The 22,650-nt window shown below is 31.1% G+C and overlaps 1 protein-coding gene across 1 annotated transcript; it reads right to left on the bottom strand.

Moving 5' to 3' along the window:
• Positions 1-224: 224 nt before the first annotated feature.
• KLRK1 (killer cell lectin like receptor K1) lies at positions 225-12,027 on the bottom strand. The gene is made up of 6 exons (XM_061205875.1): positions 11,922-12,027; positions 8,002-8,094; positions 7,770-7,805; positions 7,267-7,418; positions 6,867-6,970; positions 225-342 (listed from the first exon to the last, which is right to left on the bottom strand). Exons 1-6 carry the CDS (start codon positions 12,025-12,027, stop codon positions 225-227), a joined length of 609 nt encoding a protein of 202 aa, XP_061061858.1.
• Positions 12,028-22,650: the final 10,623 nt, after the last annotated feature.

Raw genomic sequence — 22,650 nt, 5'->3', positions numbered from 1 at the left:
TCATAACTTAATTTTTAAAAAACCCCAAAACTTTGTTATAAAAGATAAATTCTTCAATTGTTGGTCTTTATTCCCTGCAAGGAAATTTTTATGATACGTTGTACATGGAAAAATAATTCAATAACTATTGGTAGAATTTTCTTCTGGAAGTTTTCTTCAAGGAGAACACTCAGAGAATGGCTTTTGTGCCTTTGAATACATCACATTTTATAAATTATAAGCTTTTACACAATCCTCTGCATGCAGATATATGTGTTTGGAGTTAAGCAGTTTTCTGTATAAGCTTTAAAACTTGAGCCATAGACTGCACAGTTTCCGTTCTGCATTTCAACCATTGTTAGTCTAGATTAGAGAAAAGGACAAATTATATTCACAACTTTACTAATGCAAAAATACAAAAATGAAATAATATTTAAATATAGGTACTGAAATAATATCATTTCAGGAGATTTTGGGACCATGCCTGGTTTTTCTTAATTCATAGATATGCAAAATATAGCCAACTCAGATAATAACATTAAAATTTTCCTTCTATTATAAATTATGTGCCACTATTTTTTTATACATTAGAAATTAGTCATTTTAAAAAGTCTGGAATCTCTTCATCTATGTATGTGAGTCAAAATGAAAGTTAAAAAAATTAAAACAAATAGATTAGAAGTGGATTCAGAATTCAATTTAGAAGTCAGCAGATGTCACGTTTTGTGCAAAAATAATCTTCTTCAGATATATGCAATTTTACTTGGTAAAAATATAAAAATAGGGCTTCCCTGGTGGCGCAGTGGTTGAGAATCTGCCTACCAATGCAGGGCACACGGGTTCAAGCCCTGGTCTGGGAAGATCCCACATGCCGTGGAGCAACTGGGCCCGTGAGCCACAACTACTGAGCCTGCGCGTCTGGAGCCTGTGCTCCGCAACAGGAGAGGCCGCGACAGTGAGAGGCCCGCGCACCGCGATGAGGAGTAGCCCCCGCTCGCCGCAACTGGAGAAAGCCCTCGCACAGAAACGAAGACCCAACAGAGCCAAAAATAAATAAATAAATAAATAAATAAATTTATTTTTTAAAAAATTAAAAAATATTAAAATAAATTGTGAAATCCTCTGTTATGTATATACACACACATACATATGCGTGTGTGTGTGTTTGTGTGTGTGTGTAGGCATTTCATGTAGAGATAGTTATAGCTGTATATCTATTTGGCCTGGGATATTGAGTATTTTGTAGTTATATAATTAATGTAATAAATGGTGGTTTATTTTCCACTGGGAACCAGTGGGAAATTGAAGGCTGAGGGAAGAGTAATGATGCTACATCAATGTGAAACTGACAAAATAAAAAAGTATCATGGTTTGATAGTAAATGTATTTAAAAGGACAAGAGAATGAACTCTCTTGATACAGCAAAAACTAGCCACTGTAAGAAAAACAATCAAGAGATTTTTAGTAACTACTCTTAGTTGGTCTCAACCTATGTACATTAAAGCCTCATTTTTTTTAGTCTCACTTTTTTCATATGTTTCTTCAATTTCTGTGTTTGTTTTCCCATACTACTCTCATCACATTTCACGAGGGTACTGATTACACTGGATTATACTTTATTTATTTATATATCTCTGACTGAAGTGTGACGCTCTTGAAGGAGTTATGTCCTAATCATCTCTGTAGTAATTTCTGCATAGTTCCTGGAAATTGAGTCACACTCAACAAATATTAATTACATGCAGAAACAGAAATTTAGTATGCTAGTTGTTTTGCTTCTAGCATAAACAAAATTTTGCACTGCAGACTGAAAAATATTGAGATGGGGTGATACAAAATCTTAGTATTTCCAGAGAATAAACTCTTTTTTTCAAAAGTAAAACTTGAGTAACACAGAAATGAGACCACCCCAGATCAATTCTAAGGTGTACCAGGACCTTCAAGTTCCAAGTATATAATGAAATAGGAGGGTAGGTAGTCCCTTTTACAATGTTATAATGAATACAAGTCCCTGTTACTTGAAAGGAACCCATGACAGTAAAATGTTGTTCATTGATTACTGTCAACTAACCATTAGAGTGCAAAGTAAACTTTAAAATCAGTGAAAAGAAGGGGTTTTTTTTTTTTTTAGTAATTTAATATTGCTGGCTGTAGAGTCAGAAAGATGTATGTTTGAATCCCTAATGCAGCTACTACTCACCTTACAGCTTAGATGAATTATTATACACTCTAAGACTCGGTTCCTTACCAGAAAAATTAGATTAAAAATATTACCTGTTATATAAGGTTTTTAAGAGTACTTTGTGAGATGACATATATAAAATGCTTAAAACTGACAGATAGAAAACTCCTAATTAACTTGGTGCTAATATTGATGTTCTTTGAATTGTTTTTATTATGCTTCTTAAAAATTAAAGATGCAAATAAGTAATATATACTTGAAATAAAGAATTAGAAAATTTTATAGTCTAGAGAACTTTTGTTTCATCTGTGATATTATGAGACTTGAGGAAAGCAGAAGTGACAGACCACCTAGGTTTTATTCCTGATCTTTGTGTCAGCATGGAAAAATTACTAAACAGTGTAGTGAAAGGCCAGATCCTCCAAATGATGGGACTGACCTTTTTAGAGAGCTCACCTAGCATTCATCAAAAGGATTAAGGCTATATTCATAAACTCTATGAATACGAGGATATTGTCACTTGGTCCTGGTACACACAGTTGAGCTGTATAATCAAGTGGTTAAAAGAGCAAGCTATAGAAACAGAATACATAGGATATCTGAGAGTTCAGAAAGACCATGACAGCTGTGGTTCACAGGACATAGTACTTGAGATGAGAGAGTTGAACAAATCTGAGGGTATTCAGAAGGTCTCACCTGAGTATTAGCAGAGCATTGATCAATGCATATGTATAAGAAAACTACCTAAGGACAAAGAAGGAGCTATCTAAAAGTTTAGAGGGAAAAGTACTTAGTGCTTGTATGGGGTCTGAAATCACGCTCATTTTCACCAACCAAATTGTAAAACCTCACATTTCAAAAGGCTTTGGGTAGATTACTTTGAAGGGTCTTGCCTCCGTAGTGGGGGATAATTAACTGTAGGTTGAGTATCAAGCTGGTTCCAAGTAACCTATCTATGCCCCAGATTAAAAGTTCATGTGTATATTTTAAAGTAAAAAATATGCTTCACCAAAGAAGGTAAAATACATAGCATTTGGAATTTTTTTAAAAAGTAAACAAGAAATAAAATAATATGACCATAAAAAGGAGGAAAATGCATCAATCAAAACTGACTCAGAACAAACACAGATGTTAGAATGAACAGATGAGGGCATTATAACAACTACTATGACTGTATTCCATATATTCAAAAAGTTAAGGAAATACATGGGAGATTCAAGAGATATTAGCCAAATCAAACTTCTACAAATGAAAACTTCAAAGTCTGAGATAAAATACACACTTTATACAGAATGAGGAAATATTAGGCATTGCAGACGGAAAGATTAGTAAACTTGAATTCAGGATGATAGAAAATATCCAAAATGAAACACAAAGAGGAAAATAAATGAGCAGAGCATCAGTTAACTTTATCACAATTTCAGTGGGCTTAATGTACCTGTAATTGTAGCATCTAAGGTAGAGGAAAGAGAAATGGGAAAGGAAGAATATATGAAGAAACAGTAACAGTAAATTTTCTAATTTTGCCAAAAATTATAAACTCATAGATCCAAGAGCTTCAACAAAACACAAGCAGGAGGGATATAAAAAAATCTAAACTAAAGCATATTACAAAGAAATCTCTCAAATCCAGTTATAAAGAAAAGTTATTAAAGCCCAGTGAGAGAGAGAATTAAAAACACCTATTACAGAGTGGCTGAATGGATTAAAAAAACAATGTGTTGCTTGTAAGGAACTTACTTTAGCTTTAAGGACACACGTAGGCAAAAAGTGAACTGATGAAAGAAGACATTCCATGCAAATGGTAACCAAAAGAGAGCTGGAGTGACTATACTTATATCAGACAAAAGAGACTTTAAGTCAAAATCAGTCACAAGAGACAAAGAAGGTCACTGTGTTGTGATAAAAGGGTCAATTAATCAAGAGGATAAAATTACTATATTGTAAATATATATGCATCCAATATTGGAGCACCTAAGTAAAGCAAATATTAACAGAACTGAAAGGATAAAAAGGTAACAATAAAATAACAATAGGGGGCTTCTATATCCTGCTTTCAACCCTGAATAAATCATCCAGACAAAATCAATAAGGAAATAGTAAACCTGAATAATACTATACATCAAATGAACCTAAAAGACATATACAGAACATTCCATCCAAAAGCAACAGAATATATATTCTTCTCAAGGGCACACGGAACATTCTCCAGGATAAATCATATACTGGGCCACAAAGCAAGCCTTAACAAATTTTAAAAGAGTGAAATTATATCAAGTACATTTTCTGACCACAGTGGCATGAAACTAGAAATCAATAGCAGGAGGAAAAAGAAAAATTCACAAATACAGGGAAATTAAACATGCTCCTGAACAAACAATGGGTCAAAGAAGAATTCAAAAGGAACATCAAACAATGTGTGAGACAAATGAAAATGGAAACACAGCATACCCAAAATTATGGGATGCAGCAAAAGCAGTTTTAAGAGGGAATTTTGTAGCAATAAAGGCCTACATTAAGAGAAAAGAAAGATCTTAAATAAACAAATATAATATATCTACATTATCTAATAATATATCTAACATACAGCATGGTGACTATAGTTAACAATACTGTATTACATACTTGAAAGTTGCTAAGAGAGTTAATCTTAAGTGTTTTAAAAATATTGTAGTCATGTGAGGTGATGGATGCGTTAAATAACCTTTTTGTGATAATCATTGCATGGTATATATGTGTATCAAATCATCACATTGTATACCTTAAACTTACACAATATTATATGTCAGCCATATCTTGATAAAGATAGAAAAATAGTACAAAGTTTGGGAAGGGAGAAATGAAAAGATACTTTTACAAGAATCCTATACTATACATGAGTGATATAATAGCAATTGATCAGCTAAAGATAAATGTAATAAACTTCAGAGAAAACTTTAAAATAAAACAAATAGCGATACCTAGTAAGAAAGAAAATAGATAAGTAGATAACATTTTATAATAAATTAGAATATTCTTAAAAGACTGAAAAGGAGGAAAACAGGAATTAATAGTAAATTGAATGAATAAACAAATAGCAAGATAATAGGCTTAAATGTAAACATTTAAATAATCACATTGAATGTAAATGTTTTAAACTTCCCATTTAAAAAGGCAGAGATTGTCAGACTGGATAAAAAAGTTAATCCAATTGTACTCTGTCTACAAGAGAGTCACTTTTAATATAAAGATACATATAGGTTAAAAATAAAAGAATGCAAAAATACATGCCATACTAACACTAATCAGTTGGAGTGGAAATAATTATACTAGACAAAGTAGAATTTCATAGCACAAAATATCATTAAGGAGACAGGACTTGTTGCATAATGATAGAGTCATAAATTTATAGAAAGTATGCAACAATCCTAAACATTTATGCACCTAATAACAGAACTTCAAAATCCATTAGGCAAAAACTGTTTGAACTGGAAGCAGAATACATAAATCCATAATTATAAGTCTAAGATTTCAATACCTCTCTCTCGATGATAGATAGAACAAATAGACAGAAAATCAGAAAGGATACAGAGAACTTGAGCAACACTCTCAACCAACTTGACTTAACTGAAATTATAGAACACTCTACCCAAGAACGATGTAATACACATTCTGTTAAAGTGCATATAGAACATTTCCAAAGAGAGACAATTGTCTGTCCATAAAACTAATCTCAATAAATTTAAAAGGATTTAGGTCATACTAAGTATGTTCTGTGATCAAAATGGAACTAAATTAGAAAGCAATCATAGAAAGACGTCAGGAAAATTCCCAAATATTAGAAACTAAATAACACACTTCTGAATAATCAATAGATCAAACTAATGCAAAAGGGAATTTAAAAACTATTTTTAACTGAATGAAAATGAAAACACAATATTTCAAAATATGTGGGGATATTGCCAAATCACCTCAAATATTAATAGCATGAATGCTTCTATTAGAAAAAAAGAAAGGTTTCAAATCAATATATCAGCTTTTACCATAAGAGATTAGAAAAAGAAAAGTCCATCCTGAATAAGAAGATAGTAAATAAAAATCATAGTAGAAATAACTAAATAGAAAATCAAAAAATAAATGGTAAATAAGCACAAAAAGATGCTCAACATCATTAGTTATTAGAAAAACACAAGTTAAAACCACAATGAGATACAACTACATATCTATTATAAAGACTAAAATTTAAGAGACTGACTTTAATAAGTACTGACCAGGATGTAGAGCACCTAGAACTCTCACACGTTGTAATGGGAATGTAAAATTGCACAACCTCTTTGGATAACAGCTCAAGACTTTCTCAAAAAGTTATACATGTACCTATCATATGATACAACCATTCTACTCCTAGATATTTATATAAGGGAAAGGAATGTCTATGTTCATACAAAGACTTCTACACAAATGTTCATTGCAAGTAGCTTTATTTGTAATAGTCAACAACTGGGAACTACCCAAATATCCATCAACATAATGTTACTCATTATTATTTGTATTGGATGCTCTGCTCCACAATCTCCTAAATTTAGGCTCTAAGAGTTTTTTGTAGAACTGATCAGAATATGAGGATATCCCGGCATTGTGTGAAGGAAAATGTGATAGTGGAGTGATCATAAGGATAGTTTAGGGACAAATCCACAAATAGAGACCAATTGGTACAGAAACTTACTGGTTGGGTGAGAGAATGGAACCATCTTCCCACTGCCAGGAAACATTTGTGGAAATTTGTACTAGTCCCATCCAATGATATGACTTCACCAATTTAAAGAAATCCTGATTGAAACCACAAATAAAATCAGTCCTTAGAATTTCATAAGTACAGGCTATAATCATTTAATCATTTTTTCCCACATTTGGGGAAGATGCATTCTGTACGCTAGCATAATTCCAACTTAAACACCACATACAAAATACCTGCAATTACTGTGCTTTCTTATTTCTAATGCAGAAAGATTTTGGGTTGGTATATCTGAGTCTTAGTGCCTCTCGTGTTTTAGGTTCATATTCCAGTGAGTTGTTTCTTATGTTAGGACTAAACATAGAAAGGGGAATTAAAACAAATACTCAACCTGTTCCTCTCTGCTGTATATCTTCAGGAGACTGGAATTTTGAGACATACAAGAAGCTTGGCTCTGGTACAAGCTTTTGCTCTCGTTAAAAAATTGGTAGCAGTTATTTCTATAACATATCCAGTTTTTAGGACATGGACCACAGTAGTTTTCTAGAAAGGTAGAATATGTTATTAATTCTGAATGTCTGAACATTATAACAGATTTTATCTAGACAGGTTAAATGCCTTTTTTATTCCGACTCTAAAATTCCAGATAATTAACTCATTATGATACTGCCCAATGACATATCTCTACACATTTATATAAAGAGAGATGCCAAAACTATGTCCTCTACTTTTTACAAGTACTTCCTCATTATAAATAAATAAATAAATTTACAGTGAATTGTGGACAAGAATTAATCATTTTCTTATTCACTTTCTTGTTCATGTCATTGGATACATGCCTATACCCAGATGCATGCAGTTTGTGCTTCAAAATATTAGAAAATTTTCACTTACCTTTCAAAGAAATTGGAGCTTCTTGGTTGAATAGTGCTATTAAAATAATCACAGTTATTGAAAGGGTTTGTATTGTTAGTAACTGATAGCCTAAGCAAAAGTATAAGCTCAATAAAGAAAATACACTCAATATTGCTAGTTTATATTTCTGTGCTTCTGAATACTAATCATAGTAACGCATTACAATCATTAGATCAATAATGCTGTTATTCACTTCTCTGTTATCACTTACAATTTATGATCATGGCACTGCATATCACTACCATTACAATGAAACGAATCCCCATAGCTACAGCAATGGATCGGGCAAGAAAAAATGGAGATGCTTTCAAAGAAAAAACAAAGAGTGAGAAAAAGGATAAATGGTTCTGGTATCTTTCTGTTTAATATAAATGTTAGAGACTTTCTTTTTTTTAATTGGGGAGGCATGATATCAGTGCTTTTCCATAATTATTTTTCTCAGAAAAGGTAAAACATATATTTTGTAAATTATTAAAAAATAAGGGTATAAAAATGTATTATCCCCTCCTATTCCTTTCTTCAAGTTCCCTAGTCTTCCTTTAGAATAAATCACAGTTACCATTTTAAAAATTTACAATTTTCCTGCAGATCAAAACTACAATGAGATATCACCTCACACCGGTTATAATGGGCATCATCAGAAAATCTACAAACAACAAATGCTGCAGAGGGTGTGGAGAAAAGGGAACCCTCTTGCACTGTTGGTGGGAATGTAAATTGATACAGCCACTATGGAGAACAGTATGGAGGTTCCTTAAAACACTAAAAATAGAATTACCATATGACCCAGCAATCCCACTACTGGGCATATACCCAGAGAAAACCATAATTCAAAAAAACACATGCACCCCAGTGTTCACTGCAGCACTATTTACAGTAGCCAGGACATGGAAGCAACCTAAATGCCCATCAGCAGACGAATGGATAAAGAAGAAGTGGTATATATATATACAATGGAATATTACTCAGCCATAAAAAGGAACTAAATTTGGTCATTTGTAGAGACGTGGATGGACCTAGAGACTGTCATACAGAGTGAAGTAAGTCAGAAAGAGAAAAACAAACATTATATATTAACGCATATATGTGGAATCTAGAAAAATGGTACAGATGAACCAGTTTGCAAGGCACAAATAGAGACACAAATGCAGAGAACAAATGTATAGACACCAAGGGGGGAAAGCAGGGGTGGTGGTGGTGGTGGTGTGATGAAATGGGAGATTGGGATTGACATATATACACTAATATGTATAAAATAGATAACTAATGAGAACCTGCTGTATAAAAAAAATAAAATAAAATAAAATTCAAAAAAAAATAAAAGAAGAAAAAAACATTTACAATTTTCCATGCAGATACAATAAGAAATACGGACAATTCCCTTCAACTCTCTTTTAAAAACACATATTTAAGATACTACACAAAATAGTCTGGAAACATTAAGAAAATATCCAGTGATTATTCCATATCATGTCTTATAAAGTGGTCAAATTTTTATAAATAGTTGCTTGCATTGTGTTTCATTAGTATATGGACAAAATCTAATTATTGGCAGATTTTTATTTTTTTCCAATGCATATTTAAATTTTCTTAGTTTTTGCTATTAGATACAATAATATGAGTAACATTTCATACTTATCTGTGCATATTTTTGAGTAGCTCCCTAGGAGAAATTCCCAAAAGTGTAGTTGCTAAATCAAAGGACATATGCATTTTAATTTTTGTAATGATTGAAAGTTTTAGTCCAAAGAAGGTATACCAATTTATGTAGTACCAAAAATAAATTTAAAAGCCTGTTTCCTCACACTTTCCTCCATGCTAAATATTACTCACATTTTAAAAATGTATAAATAAGATAAGCAGTATTATTTTCAAAATTTTAACTTCGTTTTTCCTGTTATGAATAAGATTAAACATCTTTTTTCTATGGAAAAATAATGTTTTTATTTTATTTCCCTGAAACTGTTCTTGTTTGTATTAAATAGCTTGTTTGTTTCTTACTTTTCAGGTTAAAAATATTAGTTCACTTCATGCCATATGTTTTTCAAATACACATCTCAGATCCCATTTCCGTTTTAACTTTACATATGATACTTTTGGGGTGCCAAAATGGGTAATGGTTGACTTGATCAAACTTTCCTTTATGGCTTATGCTTTTCCTGATATGAATAAAAATGCCTTCATTATTCTGAGTTTATAAAATAAGTTATGCCCATGTTCCTCCATAATATTATATGGTTTCCTTTTGTATTTAGTTTATTTGGTAGTGTGTGTGTGTAATAAATGATGTAGGAGCTCAAATTTATAAAAAAATTATTTTCCAAGTGGGCATTGAATTTTTCTAACATATTTGCTCAATAAATCAAAGTATTCTCATTGATATGAAATACTACCTTTAGCATACAGTACATTCCAATTTGTACTTGCATTTATTCCTATATTTTTTAGGCTGTCTTTCCATTTAAACCATATGTAAAATTTTCTAATATGCTTGAGTATTTGTTAGTGCCCACAGTATAATATTACATTTCTTTTTCAGATGATTTTCCCTATCATTACACTTCATATGTGCCTTAAGAAATTTCAAATCAGCTTTTCAAGAACCTGTCACTTTATTTATTTATTTTTTAAATAGGAGTATAGTTGCTTTACCATATTGTGTTAGTTTACACTGTACGGCAAAGTGAATCAGATATACGTATACATAAAACCCCTCTTTTTTGGATTTCCTTCCCATTTAGGTCACCACAGAACATTGAGTAGAGTTCCCTGTGCTAAACAGTAGGTTTTCATTAGTTATGTATTTTATACATAGCATCAATAGTGTATATATGTCAATCCCAATCTCCCATTTCATCACTTTAAAAATATGATATAATGGTCTTTCGATAGAATCACATTAAATGTATATAGAGAGATAATTGACATCTTTAAAATGTTGGCTTTTATCCTTGAATAGTTTCTATTTCTATTACGCATGTTTTATTTTACTTTCATCAGTACAACTTTAAATTATTAAATTTATTTCTAGGGTTTTCAATTTAAAAGTTCTGTTTTTTTCTGATATTTTGTTTTATAAATATGACTTTTCTTTCATCACATTTTCCTTGTTTTTGTAGTTAGTAAGGCAATTGATTTTTATATCTTATTTTCAATCAAGTCCACATATTAGATATCCTTATTGTTTGTAATATTTTGAGTAAAGTTTTAAAAGATATTTTAAATCACATATTTCTTCAAATAATATTAATTTTGTCTTTTAATTCTAATTTTATATCATTTACTTTTCTTCCTTTTCTGGTTTATTCATGTTGGCTAATACCAGCAAAACAATCAATATTACTCAACAGTAATGATAATAAAAATTCTTCTTTTTCTAACTACAATGAAAATGCTGCTACCATTTATCAATAAGCATAATGATAGCTTTTGAAAAAAATATATCAAAGGCAAGTACTTATATTTTAGAGGTTTTAAAAATTATTTTTAATTAAGAATTCATATTGATTTTTATCTGAAAACTTTTCAACATTATGCATATGATCATACAATCTTTCCCCTTTGATTATTACATACAGCACAGTTTCATCCCTGTTATTAATCATTGTGAAATGATGCTATTTGATAATTTATTTTTTAACATTTAATCAAAATTTATAGGTGAGAGTAGTCTGTTGTTTTTCCTTTTGTATAAGCTATTTCAGGCTTTATTTTTCATGATATTCTGGCTTGGTAAAGGACAGAGAACACATCTTCTTCACCACCCAGAAACATTTCTGTGAATAGCAATCAAGTCATCTCCTCCATACTGTTTAAGAACATAACTGAAGGAAATTTGGTATTTGTTTTCTCTTGTTTTCCATTTCTCTTTACTCCTCCTTAAAGCTAATTGTTCAACAATACCTTAGAAACTACTGTCTTCGTTATTATGATAATTTCATCATTTTTAGGGCATGAAAAGATCCTAAACATGATAAACTTTATTATATATTTCAATAGTATATGAGAGTTAATCTCATTCTGCTTTCCTCATGAAGGTAAAATAAACTGAACATTTATCACCAGTTTAATCACAGTTTCTAAGATTCACCTCAGTACACTGAGAGAAGACAAATGGAATATAGAACTTACAGTTTTCTCCACATTTGCTTGTGACTGATGTACATGTTCTCTTTTGCTGTCGTGTAGAAGCACCATGCTTTACCAGTTCACTGGCATGATTATGAGATTCACTCATCTCTGGGAAAAAACAATTCAGGCCACTGTATCATGGCCTTTCTGCCACTTGAATCATAATTGTTTAAAATTTAAGTTGCCATTTCCATTCATATCCTTTTTAAAGTACAACATCAAGTTACTTTTGTTTCGTATTACTTTGTTATGGTTTTTATACTTTGTAATATAAATAAAGTTATATTTATTCTATGGCAAGATATCTTTAGCAAGATCCTATGTACTAGTAAAATAAGTTAATTCTTAATGTGTAATGAAATATAACATTAAAATAAAGACACTGTATCATGAAAAAGACAGGGATCTAGGGCATTAAACATGTGTTTAATTAACAGAGCCACGTTTACTAGGTTAATAATTTCACAAATTGCAGGAAGAAAAAAAGAAAGAAAGAAAGAAACGGAGAAAGAGAGACAGAAAGAAAGGGGGAGAGGGAGGGAGGGGGGGGGGAGGGAGGGAGGAAGACAAAGAATATTAACAAAACCTGGTGTGGGTATTTTAAAAAGTAAAAGAAAATGAAATGCATCTAGTATCAATAATGTAAATCACGCAGTAAAGTTCTTTATAGTGAAGGACTTACAAAGAGTAAAATAGTAGGTTCTAAAATTTTAGGAAAAAGACAAGTAAAGAATCTCGCCTCTGAACAACACGAGTGAAAAATAATTTCTTTTTCTTATTGAAATAATCACTACTGAATATGTAAAAGCCTTTTATAAATGAAATGTGAATACGAATTACCTTTTACACCTAAAATTAAACTAAAACATTTGTTTAGTTTATACATACAATATGTAATTTAATTTAAACTTCATTATTAAGTATGTGAAAAAGGTAGGTATTATTTTATTTATTATTTATTTATTATTTAGGTAAATATTTATTATTATTTTATGGGTGAAGAAATTAAATCTTAGAGGTGGCCAAAATCATACTGCTTATTCAGCATAAACCTATCACCTATGGGTAATTTATAATACTTTTAGTTTAAAAAGCACTTTCAAATTTATGTCACTTGAGTTGAATATCATAGAAATCCACTAAGGTAAATATGGCATGTTTTATATCTCTATTTAATAGAAAAGGAAACGTAAGTCCATAGAGGCTGTTATTGTCCCAGATCTCAAAGCTACAGACTGGTAAAATTTTGATTAAAACTCAGTTCTAACTCCAAATACTAAGGCTGTTATCTCAAATTGTGAGATACATTCCTTTAGGTAGTTAATGAAATGAAGGGGGAAAAAACCTTTCAAGTTTTTGAAGCCAGGATTTAAAATATAACATGACCATAATATAAAATGAACATAAGTGAATCATAGTAAATTACTTTTCTATGACTTATATGCTTGTATCAAATTCTGGGTATCTTAAAATTGTACAGAAAGACCAAACTACATTTATGTGGAAAGTACGTACCTGCGCCGTGATGGGCCCACCGATCTCGGACCAACCCTATCATAGAATTATGACTGCCCATCTATCCCACAGATGAATCCAAATTCTTCATTTTTTACAAAGGATTACTGAATAAAATAAAAATGGGGATTTTTTTCCTGTTTCCTCTCCTTGGGGTGAGTTGATATATTTAGATTAAAAAAGTGAGAATACAGAAAAATTTCACCCATGCAGACATGAAAAAGGAAAGAATGGAAATGAGAATTCATATAGAGCCAGGTAAAATTAACTTTTAAATTTTCTCTTGGTACAAAATAAAAAACCAAAATGTTAAAAAATGTAATAGCTGTTTTTAGTTCACCTACACTAAGATGCTTAAAGATGTTTTTCATCACTGATAGTGAATGATGACACACACAGTTTTTTATTTATAGTCATATTATTTTATTTGGTGGTAACTTTATTGGTGGTAATTGCTTTCTTTGCAAGGTAAGTCTGGGTAGGATATATGAATTTTTGTTGAATGGTTTTTCCTAGTATACTTTAATTAAAGTTCTGTCCATATCATTGTCATCATTTACAAGTTATCTTTGTCATCATTAACAAAACTAATCTCACATTTGTTTATATAGTAACATCTTAACATTGCCTAGCAGAGCTCTCAGGAAAAAATAAAAGGTGTTTAATAAATGTGCATAGTGCTTAGATTTTAAAAAATATAAACTGTTTTACATTTGATCATAATAGTTGGAAACAATGAAAATAATTTGTTTCATTTTGCTAGTAAGGTTGTGTGTCACATCTTATAGTAATATCATAACTTCTGATTCTTCAATAAGTATATCCTACTTACCTATCATTAAATAAAGTGGAGAAGAATATACCTCAGAAGTAACAAGTATTCATTGCCTTCAGTAAGTCAATTCAAACACTTAAGAAACAATTAGAATTACCTTATAGCGCAAATATTTTTAGAAATTTTCTTGAGGTTAAAACCTCAAGAGTTTCTTATTTCTTGAACAATAGTTGTTAGAAACACACACACAAACACACACAGACACACACCTGATTAGAGAAGGAAGGTCCTGATTCTTGTGGATAAGAGCCTCCTGAAAAAATCAGACATGTCCTGAATTCCTGATTTAGATTTGATACTAGCAATATCCAGTCAATTCTGATCCCTGAAAAGGATATGACAAGTGTTATTCTAATCTCATCTTCCTGTTGAAAAAGCATAGCATAAACCACAGTACTTCCGCCTCTCACTACACAGAAAATTTCCCTTTTTGGTGGAATAAATGTTAGGTCCTAACATCACTTTATGACTTAAAAATGGTGAATTCAGTGATAAGAAGTCACCAGAGTTTTAAGAAACAAATGGTGGGATCACATAATCTCTTTCTGAATTTTTTTCAAAAGTGAAAAATTTGTAATGAAATATGGTTATAAGTACTGTGTGGAAAAAATAGAGAAAAAATTAAACTTCTTAATCATTTTGTGCATAGGCTTTTATAAGTTTGAGTGGAATTAAGTATGCTGTATCATATAAGTTGAAAAAACAGAGAGATAGCTTTCATATATATACTACATAGGTACATGTATATGCATACATACCTACATGTATATGCATACATATGTATATATGCATATGTGTGTATTTATATGACCTTTTAATAATGAAAATATAAGTGTATACAAAATAAAAATTCCGTGATGAATCATCATATGCCTAATTTAAATAATTATCAACTTATGGCCAATATTATTTCATTTATGATGTATGTGAGTGTCTCAGATCTATCTCTGCTCCTAAATAGGGCTCTTTTCTCCTTCTTCCTTGTGTACGCCACTCATTATGTTACTCTCTCTTTATTGCTCAGAACAATAGCACCAAATCTCTTACCAGAATAGTAACATAATCAACTAATGTCTTAATGCTCTCATTTTGAGCTATTTATAATTTCTGTTATATTAAGAAATGATGACAGCCAGAAGGAGTTTAAAGAGACTGAATGACTAAAAGTAGCATGGTATCCTGGATGGGATAATGGAACAGAAAATGGATATTAGGTAAAAACTAAAGAAATACGAGTAAAGTATGTTCGTTAATAATAATATATCAATATCAGTTCATTCATTGTGAAAAATGCACCATGCTAATGTAAGCTGTTAAGAATAAGAGAAACTGGACACTGGGTGTATGGGAACACTCTGTACTATTTTTGCAATTTTTCTGTAAATTTAAGACTATTCTAAGATAAAACGTTTATTTAAAAATAAGTATTGGTACTTCTTTATAATGTTATATTCTACAGAATAGTAATAATCATTATCTTTATTATTATTATAAATTAGATGGGGCAATTTGAAAAAGAAAACCAGAAAACCACTCTAAAGGGAAACAGCTTAAAAAGGAGTCATTCATATGAACTTTCACGGAACATGCGCTTCTGAAAACAGAACTTCAACCAGTAAATCCACAACCTATTCAGTCAATAAGAGAATTATCAAGCAATAAATTTTAGTTAATAGAACAATTACATAGACACTGTAACTATTTACTGTGTACAATATGTGTGAGATAATTTAACATAGGTAAAAATCAATTCTGCAAAGTTTGATAAAGCTATAATAATTTTTATGAAATCAATACACTATTTAAAATCTTCCCATAGGGATAACACAAAAGCCAAATTTTTTTAAAGGAGAGAAATAATAAACTTTCAAGGAAGAAATAATTAAAACATCTAAACTTTCCTAAACTATAGGGGAGAAAGGAATTGTTGCTATTTTTTTTCACTACAACTAGAGTTGTGTTGATGTCCAAATTAGATGAGAATGTGTTAACAGGAAAAGGAAAAGTCAATCTTACTGTGAAAATTGTTGCAAAATCCTAAAACAGTACCAAACCAAATCAAACAGTGTATAAAACTGTCTAGTCTATAGATGACCAAATTGAGTTTATTTCAGGGTTGTAATAATAATTTCTTTTGGAAGAAAAATTGTTAAATGAAATTTGCTCCGAACAGTAGATTAGAGAAATAGAAGATGAATATATCCAAATGGAATGCATATTTATTATAATTCAACAGCTTTTCATGATGAAAACAATCTTTAGCATATATATCAGAATCTGTATAAACATCATTCTTAACCTTGAGGTATTAGTAGCTTTTTAGAAAATCATTAAGACAAAGTGATAATAATACCACTTCTTTTCAAAATCGTTGAGGAGATTCTCCAGCACATTTAAGACCACCATAGAAAATTAAAAAGAAAAGGACTTAAAAAAATTTTTTTGCTGATGATATATTTATCCACATAGAACATAAAAAATAATTTAATGGCCAGTTAATAGAAATAATATTAGCATAAGTGAATGTAACATTAATTTGCAAATACTATTAAAGTTCAATAATAAACAGAAATAATTAATTAACTTAACAACCACAACAGAAACACTGTAAGGTACTTATGAGTAAATCTAACAGGAATAGACAGGATCTATATGGAACTTATTGTACAATTTTATAGAAATATTTTCAAAAACAACTAAATTTTGATAGGACCACTGGATCTAATAAAGATGTCAATTAATCCTAAAATATTTTAGAGATTCAATTCAATTCCAATTAATATCCCAGGTTATCCTATGTTCATTAATGCAAAATCCAAGAGTAGACCTATCACTATTGAAGAAGAAAAAATGGTGAGGGACTTGTCCTACTAATTTTTAAGACCTTTGCTAAAGCTATGTTCATTACAACAAAGTGACATGAGAATGTAGACAAATCCGATAAACTGAAAGAGAAAAGATACAGACAATGAAAAGCCATGTGAATAGGTGAAAAAACAGATGAGGTAGCATTGCAGATAAAGTAGGAAATGAGATACTATTAAATAATTACTGCTGTGAAATTTTTTATGCCAATATAAAAACACACACTTGAATCTCTACTGTATATACATCATATGCAGAAGAATTAGGAACTTAAATCACAACCCTGGTGTGCATTAAAAAAATAAGTAAATATATGAGAGTTGATATCAATTTATAAGATTGATTCAGTATATATTTTATTTATTTTCATTTATTCAAAACACTGAGATACAATATAAAGTAAGATAACAAAACATCATAAAATTTTAAGGAAAAGTAAGGTATCAAAGTCAAAATTCTTAAAAATATGCTAAGGAAATAAGGAAAGCAAATTTGGTGATATGTTTCAACTTGGACAATAAACAGTTTTATTCAACATAGTTTTTTTAGTGACAACTATTTGCTAGGTGCTTTTCTAAGCCTTGAAAATGTTAAACAATCTAGGCAAAATTTCTTGCCATCATGGAGTTTACATTTTAGTATAAGTGATAGAAAAATGGACAAGAAAGTGTGAAACAAGTTCAAGAATAAACAAGATAAGTGAATATGAAACAAGTTGAAGGAAAAAAGACTAATGTTATCTTCTGACAGTCTTAGACCAATATTTTTTTCAGCTAAACCACATTTTCCATTGACTATTTTACAGAGTAAAATTAGATCTCTATATATGAAATGTAGGCCGACATTTACAACCACATTTTAAAAAAATATTTGGTTTATAAAAGGAAATGAATGTGGGCTTTTTATGGGGAAATCTAAATCACACTTACTTGAAGAGCTATTTTTTATGTTAGTAGCTTTATGTTTAACTGATATTATGTGTCTCTTAAATAAAAGACCAAGAAAAAGAGATAACAGATCATCTGAATATTCTACTATTTCATTTAGTTCAAATAAGAACTTAGAGTCCTGTGGGAAAGTCACAAAACATACCTACAAGTACAGTTTCTGGAAATAGATAAAGCTGAACACGGGGAGCTATGGTGTCATGTGTAAAGCCCCGCTACATAAATTGATGGAGTGAGGAAAGGATTCTTTTTCTTTGAAATGGGGGGGGCAAAGTGTTTTTAATTAATTAATTGAGGTATGATTGGCATATAACATTATATTAGTTTTAAATATATGACATAATGATTCGATATTTGTATATATTGAAAAATGATCACCACAAGCATCTAGTTAACATCCGTCTTTAAGGATTCTTAAAGAGGTGTATTCTGCGTTAGGATGGTGAGTTAAAAAACTTAAAAGGCAGGGGAGAAGTTAAAAAACTTACCTGTATAAAGAGACAATATGTACAAAGAAATTCCAAAATCTTTCTCAATGCTAAGCATATATTCACCTTGCATCTGTCATCATGGAACATTTATTGAGGACGTGCTGAATAGCAGTGATGTTTCAGTGACGTGTGAAATTGCAGAAGGACATGACATTGCTTTCAGAAAACATACCTTCTAATAAATGGAATAAAACCAACAAAATGAATTTATGCAGAAAGCGTAATTTGAGTACAAAAGTACATGTATAGATTGCATAGGGACATATTTATCTGACCTTTTAAAACTACTGGATATAGAAATTTACAAGGCTTTGCAAACAGCCTGGGTTCAAGTCATCTGAGAATAACTGCCACCACTTCAACAAATTATGCAGAAACTAAATTTGTTAAGTGAGTAAAACCACCATGGTCTAATCCACAGGCCTTCTTGGCCACTAAGTAACAGTCTGGTTAACATGACTGAGCCTGTATTAAGCTCTTCCTGTGTACCATAAGGGGAGAAGGTAGTGAGGCACAATGCAATTTTGTGGTGAGAAACAGTCCTCTGGGCAGGATACTCACTTCAAGCTGCGACTCTAAAAGTAGATGTGGTCAGGGGTGTTTACTGGACAGTTGCCTAGAAACGCAAGCATATGATGTATGGCCATGACCAAAGGAAACTTTTGTAGTCTTGACTTTTCTGTAAATGTGTTTGGACTGATAAGAGACATGACAAAAAGATTCTAAAATTCACATGAGCGGTGAAGTAAATAAATGGGACAGGGAGAAACAGAGCTGAGTCTGGATATGCATGGGCATATTGAAGCAGAATTGAAATGCTGAGTGACAAAAAAGTGAAAATCTGCAAACACACTTGAAAAAATATTTATTCAGAACCTAAATATTTATTCAGAACACTTAGTGTGTATTACGTACTGTGCAAGGAACATATAATGCCAACTAGTACATTGTAGTAGAATGAACACAAGGCAGATAATTCATAAATCTTGAACTTCAGCAGGGAGGGAAAGAGAATAGATCACCATCTTGGCAACTAACTGATATTGCTAGACACAGTTTCCTGAGCTTGTAATGGATAAATAATTTCTTGGCCCCATCTCGGTTGAAACCTTCCGTAATTCTAAAAATAAGCAATTCTACTGAGATGTCATTTCTTTCACAAAGAAATATTTTCATTATATTAACTTAGTCCATGCTAGAAAACTTCATTTTTTGTTTAATATCCATCTATATGATATAATGAAACAGAAAATTTTTCTCCTCCTGTGGTATTAACTTAGAATTTGAGAATAAACAGCCATGTAAATAGTAACTCTTTTCAAAATTGCTGTCAAGTAAATCACATGCATGACTTACAAATTAGATGACTTCAAATTTCTATTAGCATCCTAGTTATTTTTCTTTGTTTGATTGTTTGTTTATTTGCCATTTAACCTTACATTTCCTGCCACAGCGATAATCTCCACATTCACGGAAAAAAAGAAAGAGGCTATTTACAACTTCTGCATCTTGCATCCAAGTGGATTTTGTGTTTACTTCAGTACTTTAAATATCAAAGAATAGTAGAATTTTGTAAATATCATGAAATTTGGACAGTACTTATCCCAAGTGCCCAAGGAAATAGATTTAGGAATAAGACAGCATTTTTCCCAAGGAAAAAGGGTCATTAGCTGAAGATCTAGGTAGAACCCAGGTCTCCCAAGTCACAACCTTTTTTTTTAATGCACCTAATAACAGTTGGTCAAATTCTAATTTATTTATTGCTTCTTCATTTGTTCCCAGTAGATTCATTTGTGTACACAAGAATAAAAATGCATTCAGTTTAAGCTCTACAGTTCTCACATTATCCTCTTGGAGAGTTTGAAAGTAACTACTAAAAGCTTACAATGTTCCTTCTGTGGTGTTAGCCCATCTCCTGGGGCCTTTTTATACTGCATGAATTTTTTTCTCCATTATTTTACACAGAATTAACAACATCAAAGCACAACAGAATATATAAATAAACGTACAAATAGGAAACTGCTGTATTTTCATGAAGGGTGTTTTCCTTTTTATTGTTTGAGCTAGTATCTGTTAAGGATTTCTGTGTGTCAAGCATATTGTTTGGCAATGGATATACATAGTTTAATAAAGTATAAAGCACAATCCCTATCATCGATTGTCCACAATCTATTTAAGGCATAGACATAGCATATGGTTTTAAATTAATATGTAATTTGCAATGGTAGACACAATTACTGGGTATTAGAGAAGATAGGATTATACATAACAATTTTGGAATGGATTACCATTATCAACTATGAGGAAATGGTGTTAGGGAAGATGTCCTGGATTAGGTGATTTGGAGGGAGTGTTTTTTAAAAAAAATATGTTAGGTATCAAGTTGAACGGAGTTAACACATACCAAGAATTGAAGATGGAAATGACAAAGACTTAGAAGAAAGAGACAGTAAAATGAATAAAGAGAGCTATACACGCTCCAGTATTGTTGGTTTATTAGGTGGGGTTATGAATATCTGGAGATGGATGGAACCTGGAACAGTCTGGAAGGACAAGAAGTGGGTGTGTGTGAGTAAGAAGAAGAAAGATTCATAATCTAAGCTTGAATAGTACCATATAGTCAGTAAAAGCCCTTTGAGGAGTTTTAAGAAAGGATTGACAAGGTCAGATTTCCATACTGTGGGTAGACAATTTGACCTGTTCAGAGGACAATAGATTTGATACAGATGGGGATAAAGAACAAATAAGAAAAATAGTTAGGGATAGTAGAAGTAAATAGTGTTTTTATCCAAAACTGTGATGTTAGGAATTGTGAAGATGACAATAATTGGGAGGTTACTGACATAGTTGATGATATTAAATCTGACAGTAGGTGAAGACAAGAATGGGGAGAGGGAAAGGATAAGAAAGATGCCTATGTTTTTAGTTTTTACTGAATGAAATAATGATGGTACCATTAATATAGAGGATGCTAGAGTAAGCAGTTTAGGGAAGGGGATGATGACCTAATATATAGACATTATAAGGTGTAAAGCCAGTTGGTATTTTTAACCCATTTCTATTTTAAAATACAAATGGACCTCATGGGCCTTAGTTTTATGATTCAAAACACGAAATTTTACTTTCTAAATATCTTTAATGTTAGACAGATTGTTTAAAAAATACTCTGTGGTTTACAGAATTTTCTCTTAATAAGAAATGTCAAGAAGACAAGTTAAAAAAGAAATTTTAAAAAGTGATGTGTTCTCAAGGTTAACATGAATAATCATTATTACACTAAAATAGGGTTCGAGTGGTGGTTCCCGAATGTGATTAAAAACCAGAAAGCCAAATATTTCCTTGTAATTAGATGTTGTTTTTGATTATTAAAGACATATATGCTTGTATCTTTAAGAGCAATGACACATTTACAGTCTCAGTGGAGTGATGCAGTCAAAAGAATGAAAACCATCTAAAAAGTAGTTTCAAAAATGTGTACCTCATTTCTGTTTTTTTAATACTCAGAAGTGGTCAAGCACTAGTCCATATCAACTTTTCTTCTCCCTTGACCTATTCCTCATCTCCTTTCTCTCTCTTTAGACTCATTGTTTTTTTTATTGTTCCTCACCAACACCATTTTATTTCTTTGGCCTTTCTGCTCTGACAGATATGAATTTTATTTGCCCAGATAAGTTCATTATTTCCTTCAAATTCTGTCAAATGTTATCTTCTAGAGTTTCTTTTCCTGAACACATTAATATGTTTTATTTCTTAATGTAGCTTATTTTTACTTGTATCATTTATTCTAACCTGTTTATTTTGCTTTTTATATTTCTTCCTCACCAGAATATAAACTATGAAAGGACAGGAAGTTTGTCTTCTTCACTGATGTATCTTTAGCACATAAAATAATCTATGGTACATAGTAAGTGCTCATCAAACATTAGTTATGAGTTTTATATATTTTCCATTATTTATTTGACATAATTGTTATGTTATGTAGATAAATATTTCTCGTCTTTTATTTATTGATTAGGGGGTGTACTGGGTTGCCTACAAAGTCTTCTGTTGCTCTAAGTTTATACAAATATTCTGAA

Source organism: Eubalaena glacialis, chromosome 11 (assembly GCF_028564815.1).
Source record: "Eubalaena glacialis isolate mEubGla1 chromosome 11, mEubGla1.1.hap2.+ XY, whole genome shotgun sequence".
In the NCBI taxonomy this organism is placed as follows: Eukaryota; Metazoa; Chordata; class Mammalia; order Artiodactyla; family Balaenidae; genus Eubalaena; species Eubalaena glacialis.
Note: the sequence above shows the minus strand (reverse complement) of the source record. Positions and strands in the feature narration are given on the sequence as shown.

Bases quoted from the DNA above. Each gene is read 5' to 3' on its own strand.
- KLRK1 (XM_061205875.1), bottom strand. From the start codon at position 12,027: ATGAGTGAATCTCATAATCATGCCAGTGAACTGGTAAAGCATGGTGCT. The intron at 7,419-7,769 runs GTAAGTGAAAAT...CTACCTTTCTAG, and splicing joins AGCTCCAATTTCTTTGAAAG to AAAACTACTGTGGTCCATGT. The intron at 6,971-7,266 runs GTTGAGTATTTG...GGTTTCAATCAG, and splicing joins TATACAGCAGAGAGGAACAG to GATTTCTTTAAATTGGTGAA.